Source organism: Vigna umbellata, chromosome 11 (assembly GCF_029865625.1).
Source record: "Vigna umbellata cultivar VRB3 chromosome 11, Vumbellata_1.0, whole genome shotgun sequence".
In the NCBI taxonomy this organism is placed as follows: domain Eukaryota; kingdom Viridiplantae; phylum Streptophyta; class Magnoliopsida; order Fabales; family Fabaceae; genus Vigna; species Vigna umbellata.
This window is the reverse complement of record NC_142175.1, coordinates 30,804,277-30,816,930: the sequence shown is the minus strand read 5'-3', so window position 1 is coordinate 30,816,930 and position 12,654 is coordinate 30,804,277. Positions and strand designations below refer to the sequence as shown.

Genomic DNA, 12,654 nt, shown 5'->3' with positions numbered 1-12,654 from the left:
AATTTATCAGAAAATTATTTTTATCAATAGATTACCAATAGGTAAAAATCTATTAGTAAAGTAATTATTGATAAACTTTATTAATGATATACCCTATCACAATCATAAATTTATCCTTAAATGTTTGTCAATTTATTTATGGGTAACATTTTTTTATAAAATATGCAATTGTATTTTTTTCTTTCTTTTCCTATTCTTCTTATTTTGTTCTTTGTTTTTTCATCTTTTTCTTTTGATTGTCATTGAGTCGTAGTGTTACCGTCGTAATTTTTAAGTCATTTTCATCCTTTAAGATCTCATCCCTTACTATTTTTGTCTTCTCTTTCCTTTTTCTTTCCTTTCATCTTCTTCTAATTCTCACAACCACAATCATCGTCACCACCAAGCCACCATCGTTACCACCACTACCACCTCCTTCTCATTTTTTTCTTCTATTCTTTTCTTTTTTTTTTCCATCCATATACTCTTAATATAAAAAAAAAATTAAATTAGACTTTTATAATTGTAATAATAAGTCATTGACAAAAATTTCTCACAATAAATTAAAATGTGAAATTTACTAAAAGAATCTGTCAATAATTATTGTAATGGAAAGTAAATACAAAAATTTATCATCCTTCAAAAGATAAAATACGATTAGCTTACGAAGTGTGCATTAACTAATAATGAAACCATCCTCTATTGAAAACTACAGTACTTAATATAATTTATTACAAACAAAAAATGATTAAAAATAATTCAAACGTCTTCAAGAGAATGGTGAACAAAACGTGCAGTGTATAATTTATATATTTTTATTAAATTCATAAAAAAGTTATATAAAAGTTTCTATCTACGGTTTCATTCTAATATATCCTCACTAATTTTAATATGACAACCAGTTATCTTTGCTTGTGGCCGTTCATGTTTCACGTCATTCTCTCATATATAAAATGTAATTATGCAGCTCATAACTTCATGCTCAAGTTTGATCAAAAGATTGAGTGATGATACACATGGATTTTATTTAGAATCAATTAATTAAAAAAAATATAAATGTGATTATTTTATTATGTGTTTTAACAGTATAAGGGTTTTCGTGGAGGATTTAAGAGCCACGTAATTGAAAACGTGTAAGAAAAGCTTTATAAATAGCTATCCAACTTTACATTACCTTCACACCAAATTCATGCATCAAAGTTGAAAGATGAAGAAGATAACTCAGATTCTTTTCCTCTTCGGTCTTCTCTCATCCACTACCTATGCCGCTGTGAATGATTTCTGTGTAGCAGACCTAAAGGGTCCAGATAGTCCTTCAGGCTATCAGTGCAAACCACCTAACACAGTGACGGCGGATGACTTTGTGTTCTCTGGCTTGGTAGCGGGAAACACCACAAACACTTTCAATGCTGCATTAACCTCTGCATTTGTCACTGATTTTCCAGGTGTGAATGGTCTTGGTGTTTCCGCAGCACGGTTAGACATAGCGAAAGGTGGATCAATTCCAATGCACACACATCCTGGAGCTACTGAACTTTTGATAATGGTGGAAGGTCAAATCACTGCTGGTTTTATGACACCATTTGCAGTTTATACGAAGACACTAAAACCAGGAGATGTAATGGTCTTCCCACAAGGACAACTGCATTTTCAAGTGAACTCTGGAAAGGGAAAAGCCACTGCATTTCTAGCTTTCAGTAGCGCAAACCCTGGAGCACAACTACTTGACCTTTTGTTGTTTGGTAATAGCTTACCTTCTGACGTGATTTCACAAACTACCTTCCTTGATGTAGAACAAGTGAAGAAGCTTAAGGCTCGTTTTGGTGGCAAATGAATTGATCATTCCTAAAGTTTGATGCTAATCATGGTCCATGATAATGTTGTCTATGTCTTTGTCTTTTCATCATCATGTAAGTAAACTTGATTCAAGTTACTTATTTATGTTATGTCAACGTTAATGGGTGTTACTTGCAGTTTCTAAAATAATGATATTGTATTAAGATGTGTTTTTGCAGTATGAGTACATTTGTATTTTTATCTCACTTGCAAAATGATCGATCTTTTAACGTTTTTTTTTTAGTTTCAAAACTATACAAATTTTATAAAATTTAAGTTTTATTAAGTATTTATTCACATGTTTTTATTTGATACTCTCTCTTTTGTAAAGTATATATCGCGCATATAAAAAAAGTTGTTTTTATTTAACTGTACTTTTTAAAATTTAAGAAAATATTAATTGTTTTTTTATTATTTACATCAGTATCCTTTATCTAATTTTTAGTGCGTGTATATAATTTTTAATAAATAACTTTTTTTAGAGTTAAACAAATTATCATATTTCTTGATTTCTCAAAACACTTTAAAGAATTAAGGACTTAAATGACTATTTTCAAAAACATTACTCTAAATATATAAAATAATAAATGAGGTCAAAGTATAATATTAGAAGATAAAGTCAGAAGATCTTATGATTTTAACACCTTCTATCAAATAACAAATTTATTTTAACAATATAATATATTAGTTAATAATATAAGATATGAGAAGATAAAGTCAGAAGATCTTATGATTTTAACGCCTTCTACAAATAAATACTGGCAAATTTATTTTAACAATATAATGTATTATTAATAAAATTTAATTTAAAATATAAAATAATTAAAACATTAACATAATTAATATTATTAAGGTACCAAAGCTTTTCGTGTGAATTATGCATAAGGAAATGCATGCCATTTCTTTTAGCAGTAAATTATGTTCCTTTGACGATGCTCTTAGAAAGTCAGGGGACTAAATAGCTATCGTACAAATACTAACTAATTTTATTTACACTACGAAAATTCGAAATTTTATCAGAATTTTTTTTTACCAGCGGTTTTAACTCCTAGTATATTTTTCGTGGTTGGGAAAATTGTTCGGAAAAGCTCCATCGACAAATATATTTCGACGGTTTTGTATATAAACACTACTGTTTGTTTGTGGGGTTGCAAAAACCACCTCTATTTACAGGAGTTTCTTATAAAAATCAATGATATTTTCTAGAATTCTTCAAAAGCGGGAATTACTGAGTTACATAGTTGGAGTTTCGCTGAAGATAATTTAATTTTCTTTTAATTCAAATGATTTGAATATTATAAAATATGTTTAATAATAAGTCAGATAAAATATGTTTAATAATAAGTCAGAAAGAATAATTTGAAACCAAAATCAAATATTATTATAATAACAAGTTCAATCCTGAAAATTAACAATAAAAATGTTCTGAATCAGATTCCTTTTCATTCTCTTATATACAAGTTTAAGTAATAGTAATAAAATTACACATGTATAAACAAAAACAGTAGCGCGGAGACTAGTTTCTCTATAATTATGTGATATGAACGGAAATATCTGTCAACAAAATACTTAGTTGTGAGTCTAGCTCACTTGAAAATAAGAAAAGAATAATTAATTAGAAAGACTCATATATATATATATATATATATATATATATATATATATATATATATATATATATATATAAATGAGTTAAAGAATTTGAGATTCTAAAATAAGTTTTGTTACATAAACGAAAAAGGACACTGGATATGAAATTATAGTTTACTTTCGTAACTTAGTATATAATTTGCTTAAAAGAAATATCTAGTACATTATTTGTAAAAACAATCAATCATATATTTATTTAGGCCACAAATAAATAAAACTAATGACATCTATATCAAACATGGCAAAGTTTGACAAGGAGATCATCATTGCCCCTAAAATTAATCAATTCACAAATCAAACAACGAAAACATTTTATATTACTTTCCAGCAGTTAACAAAATGGTTATCAGATTTTATACACCATTTCAACATATGATATACCGTTAAAATTCTACCTAGGATACTCATTTTGTTCATATTCCTACGGAATGCAAGCAATAGATCTCCAAAACAATAATATAACTATAAAATTTTACATCAACAAATTTGGAAAGTAAATATCACCATTCATAACCACTTTCATATTTAGTCCTAGAACTTTGGTATCCTGAAGCCACCTTGTACCTTCACTGATTTCAGTCAAGATGGACAGACTCACTTAAGGGGACAGAGCTCTCTTAGCTCCCGACCTCTATGACAATTTTAAAGCCTCAGATCATTTTTCATTAAATATAAAGATTCTAATTATAATCATTTAAAACCTTAGATAAACCAGTGATGAAATAAAATAATAGCTTGAAACATTTGAACCTTAGAAGTAACAGTAGTATTTTACTCTGTAAACTATTTCTAGTGCTAGTTTTTTTATGTTTAGGCCTCGTGACGGCTGTACTGTTATAATATGTTAATCTGTTATAGCTTATTAAACTCCTAGAGTTAGACACATATATACAACTTGTCTCTCACCTATTGTAAGTTGGCTAATTCATTGTACCTGAGAATACAAAAACTCTTCTCTTATTTCTCTCCGAACATAAAATAAATGCCCAAAAAACCAATGCTATTTTGTTTAACTAATACATTCGGAAAGATTTTCCACTTTGACATCTCAACTACGTTTGCAAAAGGCATTAGACAACATAGACAATAAAAAAAGAAGAAAAGTATTATAGGGGAGGCAAATAAAATAGAAAACATTTATTTTCTCGTACCCAATCTGCAGCTGCCTGCAATGTGACATGATCACCCCATTCACCACTCCTAGTACATCCACACAGGAAGCTATCACTAAACACATAATCTAATGAAGCCACATCAACAAAAATAACATAGCATGATGAGAAATAAGAACATATTTTCTCATCTTCTTTAAATAATCACTATAAGGCATGGGAAAAAGCTGAGCAAGTCTGTCTTTCCAAGAACACTGCTATGTAAACTAGGGTTTCTCCCAAATTGTTCCTCACCTCTATCAATTGCAGATACTACTCCGACCCAACTGAATGTTTTTCCTTCACCTTGCATCAGAGGAAGTGGCTCTGTGCTATCTGCTGTTAATAAATTAAATATTAACATCACAAACAGATAATGTAGGCGCATCATATCAATACAAAAACCAAAAAAATTAATTAAAAAATTACACATACTATGCGTTTTTTTCTTATAAGGCCTTTTAGCAGCAGTAGTTCCAGTTCGAATGGAATTTCAATCACCATCAGTAAGCTCTGCTTCATAATTATTATTAGAGCTGACATCTTCCAATATTAATGCTTAGCTATTAATATCAATAGTAAATCACAATATATCAATAGGAAATATTAATGCTTAGATAGAAAATAGAATAAAAGAAGCATAAATAAATTAAAGAAAACAATGACATAAATAATAGGATTAGATACCAGCTTCCGGTTACGCTTCCCTTTTTCCATGGCATTAAACTCCTCAATTTTATGCTCTTATACTTGTCTCTTAACAACTCCTTCCAGCAATGTTTCTGCCATACTTCCATCAATTACAATGAAGTTTTTAGATCCATATTAGTTTTAACCTCTGTCACCCGGTTAACTAAGCAACATGTGTTAGCAATGAGTGATCTCCCTGGTTCAATGATGAGATTAAGACCACGGGAAATAACAAGATCTCGTACCTACTCAAACCATGAAACAAAAAATTGATATTAGCAGGTATAACATGTGCACATTTAATAAAGCGTAGTCCAATTTACTTATTCTACTATAAAGGGGTAGTATAACAACAGGTCAAAGACTGATATGAATTGGCAGTGCTGAAGCATTGATAAGTGTGAAAAAAGAGTTGTTTTTACACTTATAAATGATCTCAATCTTCTAATTATTCATGTTATTACTCAGTGAAATGTTGTAATAGGTAGTAGAATGTTTTTATAAATTATTGTACAGGAAAGGATGTATAGTTGGGAGTCTGTCAGCCAATTCTCGCATAGCGCAAGCCAAAACTCGCATTGCCAGGAAACATAAATTCGCATAGCGCACCATTACTTGTGCGCTGTGCGAATAACATCAGTTGAGAGGCAGCAGTTACATGAAATTCGCATAGCGCACACACACATGTGCGCTGTGCGAATTAAGGAAGTTTTTGGTTTTAAAAGACGTGACAGAAAGGCAAAAACCATCTTCTGACACACGAACATAGCCAGAAAAATACTGGAGAATTCAGAAGACGATCAGGAGACCTGTCAAGACATCAAGACTTCACTTTCTGCAAGGAATTGCTGTAAAGAGTACGTTTGAGATGTCTAGGATAGGCTAAATTTTCTGTTCATTGGAATTGGTTGTATGACGAATTATTAATGTAAATTTCCTGTGCAATATATGTTTCTGTTCTTGTTCTTTTCTTGACTTACTCTTGATTATACGGAAGTATTAATCTTCTTAAAGGTTCTTTTGTACTGGGAAGTATTTTTAGAATCAGAAACGTAAGAAAAGAAACTAAAAGTAACTACGCTAGGAATGGTTTCTGTGCTTTTGGTCATTCTCAACATCTGAACTTAATGCAAAGTTATTTGATGAGTTAATTAAGGAATTAATAATTCAACAGATAATTTCAGAACTTGTTTTAAGGAATTAAACCAAGATACTTTCATGTGAATGCTTGAACAAAGAATATATGTTGTCCAGGATTTTACTCTAATATTAGTCAAAGACCAATTCCAGTGATCGTTTGTCGTATTGTTCAATCTTAATTTTCATCTACTTGATTAATTTCATGTTTAAGTCCAAAATCATAAATATTTTCATCAGTAATTGACCTTGATAACCAATTATAATTGATTAACGTAACTCAAATTCCCTTGGGAGAACGATACTCTTTTACTTATTCACTGTATTACTTGGAACGATTTGGTATACTTGCCAAAAAGTTATCAAGTTTTTGGCGCCGTTGCCGGGGAATTTGATTGTTTTGTTATTTCAATTAGTTGTTTATCAATTTCAATTTTGTTCCTATCTCTGTAAATTCATTGTTTTAGTTTTCTGTGTATCTGTATATATTGTGTTTTGTTCCTGTTGTTATTTCTTGGGTTTGTCATTGGAGATTTTTGTTCTGCATGCCACGCAGAACAAAATCTGAGGATTTATTGTTTGATTCTGAGATTGAAAGGACAGCCCGTAGAAATAATAGTAGGCGTAGAAAAGAAAATAAAAAAAAAAGAAGCTAGAGAATCCAGCTTGTCTTCAAACGCTTATTCTTCATCTGACCGAGAGAGTAAAAAGATGGAGGAAAACGAGGATAATGAACAAAGAAGGCGTACGTTGGAAGATTATGCTTCAGTGACTGTACCTACATCTTTCAACAGTATAGCCAAACCTGTGATAATTGCGGCTAACATGGAAATGAAGCCGGCATTGATACATCTTGTTCAAAGTAATCAGTTTTCAGGATTGTCACACGAAAATCCCTATGATCATCTGGCAACTTTTAATGAATATTGCAACACTGTGAAAATGTTGAATGTGTCAGAGGATGCAATCAGACTTAGTCTTTTTCCATTTTCCTTGGCAGGCAATGCCAAGAAATGGTTAAATTCTTTTCCTGAGAGAAGTCTGACAGGTTGGGATGACGTTGTGTCAAAGTTTTTGCAGAAGTATTTTCCTCAATCAAAAATAAACAAAGGCAAGCAAGAGATATCCTCTTTTCAACAAGAACCTGAAGAGACTTTGAGTCAGACATGGGATAGGTTTAAGGGATTGTTAAGAAAGACTCCCATACATGGATTTGATGTCCCCACTCAATTGAACCTGTTTTTAGGAGGTTTAAAATCTCACACAAAATTGATGCTAGATGCCTCAGCAGGAGGTAACATTAGGTGGAAGACACCTGATGAAGCTCATGAAATTATTGAAAATATGGCATCTAGTGACAATGATGTTCAATGTGAGAGAGGACAAAATCAAAAGAAGGGAATGTTTGAGTTGCAATCCCAAGATGCCTTATTAGCCCAAAATAAAATTATGACTCAACAGCTTGAGTCTCTGATGAAAAAGGTATCACAACTACAAATTCAAAATGTATCACAGGCACAACATACTATGCAAGGATGTGAACTGTGTGGTGGAGAGCACCAAAATGGACAGTGTGCTATTCAGTCTAATGCAAAGGAAGAGGTCAATTACATGGAAAATCAAGGCCGTTCAGGAAATTATGGAAATTATAATCAAGGCTGGAAACCTCATCCTAGCATGGGTCAGGCTAGTTCTAGTAGACCACCACAACAACAGTTTCAACAACAACCTACTCTTTCTGATAGAACATCCAAGCTTGAAGAAACTTTACAACAATTTATGCAAGTATCCATCTCTAACCATAAAAGCACTGAAGCTTCTATTAGAAACTTGGAGACACAAGTGAGTCAACTTGCAAAGAAGCTGGATGAGACATCGGAAAAGAAATTTATGGCTAAGAATGAAGTTCACTCCAGGGAGGAATGTAATGTCATAATAACCAGAAGTGGAAAAGAAGTGGGGTTTGATTCCAAGGAGAAGCCGACAAATAAAGAGGTTGAAGCACACATAGAGGATGATCAAATGGAGGTGATTGAAGAAGAAGAAAGTAGAAACAGGAATGAAGATGGAAAACAAAAAGAGAAAGAGTTGGTGAAGCAACTTCCTTATCCTAAAAATACTTCACAGAAGGATAAGGAAAGACAAATGGATCGGTTCAAGAAGATATTTAATCAACTTGAGATTACTTTGCCCTTGACTGAAGCACTGCAACAAATTCCTGCTTATGCGAAATATGTGAAACAATTCCTCAGTAAAAAGAAGAAGTATTTAAATGAGGAAACAATTGAAGTGCATGGAAATTGCAGTGCAATAATGCAGAAATCTCTACCTCCAAAAGTCAAAGATCCAGGGAGTTTCACTATCCCCTGCACCATTGGAAATCATGATATAGGGAAGGCTCTTGTTGACTTAGGGGCTAGCATCAATTTGATGCCCCTATCTATGCTCAAAAGGATTGGTGACCTTGAAGTCAAGTCAACCAGAATGATCTTGCAAATGGCAGATAGGTCCATTAAGCATCCTTACGGTGTAGTGGAAGATGTGGTGATTAAAGTTGATAAATTAAAATTCCCTGTTGATTTTGTAGTAATGGAAATGGAGGAAGGTGTAGATATACCTCTCATTCTTGGAAGACCTTTCATGAAGACAGCTAAGGTTGTCATTCATGTTGATGATGGAACTGTGAAATTAAAAGACCAAGATGAAGAGGTGATATTGAATGTCTTTGAAGGTGTGAAGCAAAATCAAGAGGAAAAGACTAGTTCCAAAGTAAAAGATGAAGTTTTAGCAATTACTAGTCTTCCAAGGCAAGTTGTCAAGTTGGCCAAGCAGAATTTTACTTGTTTCAATCCAAAAGTGAAGGAAAGAGATGAGGATAAGGAGAAGCAAAGAGTTCACCAACAAATTGAAGTGAAAAGTGATGAACTCAAACCTGGAAAACCTGTGACTCTTAAGAACAGGTTATGGGTCATCAAGGACATAAAGGAAAATGGAGTACTCGAAATTGAGGCTCCATATTCAAGAAGAATTAAGTTGGTGACAAGAAAGTTACTCAGAAAATGTTGGTGTCATGAGAGGAAGAAGCACACCAACATCAACAATCCAAATTAACCATGAGATTCTGGGTCAAGCTAGTGACGTTAAAGAAGCGCTTGCTAGGAGGCACCCTAGCACATGTTTGTATATATGTGTTTGTTGATTGTGTTTCAGTAAATTGTTGAGATTGATGGTGGAGAGGAAGTGTTAATAAAGCGTGAGGATTGATTTCTGACGTTTTAGTCGCACAGCGCACAGCTGAGGTGCGCTATGCGACTAGATGATTTTATGAAGCAGTGATTTATTCGCACAGCGAATTGCATGCGCTAGGCGAGAGAGACAAAGAAATTGTTCAGAGATTGTGGTTCGCACAGCGCATCACATGCGCTTTGCGACTTAAAAAGTAATTTTCTCTCTTTAAAAGAATTCGAATAGCGCATTGGATAAGCAAGGCGAATAAAAATCACTGGAGCAAATTGGGAGAAATTGAGCAATTAATTCGCATAGCGCAAATTTTCCGCTCTGCTATTCAAAGTTTGAGGGAGTTCTCTGTCAAAATATTCGCAAGGCGAAATTTTGTGCAAAGCGAATTAATTCTAAAGTGCTTGTTTATTTTAATTCGCACAGCGCACAGCTGAAGTGCGCTATGCGAATTGTCTTGTGCATTAAAAGTAAAATTATTCGCACAGCACACAGATCTGGTGCGCTGAGCGAATTTTGTTAAAAAAAAATTTTTTAAAAAAAAAAAAAAATTTAAAAAAAAAAAAAAAAAAATTAAATGCTAATTCGCATAGCGCACAGTATGTGGTGCGCTGAGCGAATTTTGTGCAAAAAAAAAAAAAAAAAAAAAAACTGGTTTATTCGCTTAGCGCACAGATCCGGTGCACTTAGCCAATATTATGCAGATGACTTCTCTTTTGAGTTTGCAGCACTCCTTTTATGGCCTGAGGGCAGGCCTGAGTCCAGGTGGGGGAGTGCCTTTCCAGGAGCACCAGAGCCAGAGTTAGATGAGCAGGAGGACATGATGGCAGGTGATGGTGACGAGGAGGAAGAGGAGCCAGATCCCAGATGGGTACAACAGAGTTATCATTCGCAGGAGAGCCAGTGGAGATCCAGGACAGATGGGTCTTGGTAGAGCAGATGGACACAGACTCATGTTGTTTTCTTTGTTTTTGTTTAGTGTCATGTTTTCAGTTGTTCGTATGTGAACTTTGTTTAGTTGATTTATGTTTGTGGTTGTAAAGACGATTGTGTTTGATTTAATGATTTGGCATTGTCTGATTAAGTTATGTGATTCTTGAGGATGATGACATGTATGTTTGTGGTTACTGTGCTTACAAATTTTTATTGTGTGTATGAATATGACCAGATCTGTGAGTGTTGAGAGCATATATATTGATTGAGAGATATTGAGTTGTCTAGATATGGAATTGGCTTTTGCATGATTTTGATTCTACGTATATACACACTTTTTGGTTAAGGATGAAAAAGGCCATGTTTATTATTGATTATATAGCTACTTGGCCAGATAGCCTACCTTTAGACACTGTGATACATTTGTGAAACCTTTTGAGCCTTAAAAAAATTTTGTTCCTTCCACCTTGAGCCTATTAGATGATATCCTACCTTACACCTTAGAAGAGAACATGTATTATGCTTTAAAAGAGGTTAAGGTTGAATTCAAGTTTGTGGGAAGAAAAGATCAATAAAAAAAAATGATAAAAAAAAAAAAAAAAAAAAGCTCAAAATGAAAAAAGAAGGTTGAGCTGTGAAAGAAAATGGTATGTGATGAATGATATATTTTGGGATTTGAGTACTGGATTGGGAATTGAAGTTGTTCTCTTCTTAATAGGTGTCTTTGAATCCAAGAAAAACCATGATTCTTTTTCTAGCCAAGCCAAGCCTTATCCTAAAAAGACCTTTGGACTTAACCAATAGTGTGTGAAGTGTGTGAATCAAATGAAATGCAAAAGCTGATGAAGTTCTATGTCAATTCTACTGTCAGGAGGACAAACACTTGAGTGTGAGTAATGAAATGCTGATCTGGTTGTTCATATTCTATGCACAGATGATTTTGTGAGTGATGTACCATGTCATACTTGTTGAAATCTTTGGGAATACATGTGATTTTTCTGATGTGCCAAGTCATTTTATCAAAGTGTCAAATGTCTGTTGTGTTGTTCAGTTCTTTCTGTGATTTCCTGAGGGCATGAAATAGTTCAAGTTTGGGGGAGTTGATAAGTGTGAAAAAAGAGTTGTTTTTACACTTATAAATGATCTCAATCTTCTAATTATTCATGTTATTACTCAGTGAAATGTTGTAATAGGTAGTAGAATGTTTTTATAAATTATTGTACAGGAAAGGATGTATAGTTGGGAGTCTGTCAGCCAATTCTCGCATAGCGCAAGCCAAAACTCGCATTGCCAGGAAACATAAATTCGCATAGCGCACCATTACTTGTGCGCTGTGCGAATAACATCAGTTGAGAGGCAGCAGTTACATGAAATTCGCATAGCGCACACACACATGTGCGCTGTGCGAATTAAGGAAGTTTTTGGTTTTAAAAGACGTGACAGAAAGGCAAAAACCATCTTCTGACACACGAACATAGCCAGAAAAATACTGGAGAATTCAGAAGACGATCAGGAGACCTGTCAAGACATCAAGACTTCACTTTCTGCAAGGAATTGCTGTAAAGAGTACGTTTGAGATGTCTAGGATAGGCTAAATTTTCTGTTCATTGGAATTGGTTGTATGACGAATTATTAATGTAAATTTCCTGTGCAATATATGTTTCTGTTCTTGTTCTTTTCTTGACTTACTCTTGATTATACGGAAGTATTAATCTTCTTAAAGGTTCTTTTGTACTGGGAAGTATTTTTAGAATCAGAAACGTAAGAAAAGAAACTAAAAGTAACTACGCTAGGAATGGTTTCTGTGCTTTTGGTCATTCTCAACATCTGAACTTAATGCAAAGTTATTTGATGAGTTAATTAAGGAATTAATAATTCAACAGATAATTTCAGAACTTGTTTTAAGGAATTAAACCAAGATACTTTCATGTGAATGCTTGAACAAAGAATATATGTTGTCCAGGATTTTACTCTAATATTAGTCAAAGACCAATTCCAGTGATCGTTTGTCGTATTGTTCAATCTTAATTTTCATCTACTT

At 33.2% G+C, this 12,654-nt stretch overlaps 2 protein-coding genes across 2 annotated transcripts; both read left to right on the top strand.

The window, feature by feature from the left end:
* Positions 1–1,173: 1,173 nt before the first annotated feature.
* On the top strand, positions 1,174–1,986 carry LOC148191520 (auxin-binding protein ABP19a-like). Its single transcript, XM_088102236.1, has one exon. It carries the CDS (start codon positions 1,187–1,189, stop codon positions 1,811–1,813), a length of 627 nt encoding a protein of 208 aa, XP_087958362.1. The 5' UTR covers positions 1,174–1,186; the 3' UTR covers positions 1,814–1,986.
* Positions 1,987–7,154: 5,168 nt separating this feature from the next.
* On the top strand, positions 7,155–10,614 carry LOC124827000 (uncharacterized). Its single transcript, XM_088101400.1, has 2 exons — positions 7,155–9,504; positions 10,409–10,614. Exons 1-2 carry the CDS (start codon positions 7,155–7,157, stop codon positions 10,612–10,614), a joined length of 2,556 nt encoding a protein of 851 aa, XP_087957526.1.
* Positions 10,615–12,654: the final 2,040 nt, after the last annotated feature.

Coding starts and splice junctions, on each gene's coding strand:
- LOC124827000 (XM_088101400.1), top strand. CDS start 7,155: ATGGAGGAAAACGAGGATAATGAACAAAGAAGGCGTACGTTGGAAGAT. Junction 9,505..10,408: donor AAGAAAGTTACTCAGAAAAT/GTTGGTGTCATG, acceptor TTGAGTTTGCAG/CACTCCTTTTATGGCCTGAG.
- LOC148191520 (XM_088102236.1), top strand. CDS start 1,187: ATGAAGAAGATAACTCAGATTCTTTTCCTCTTCGGTCTTCTCTCATCC.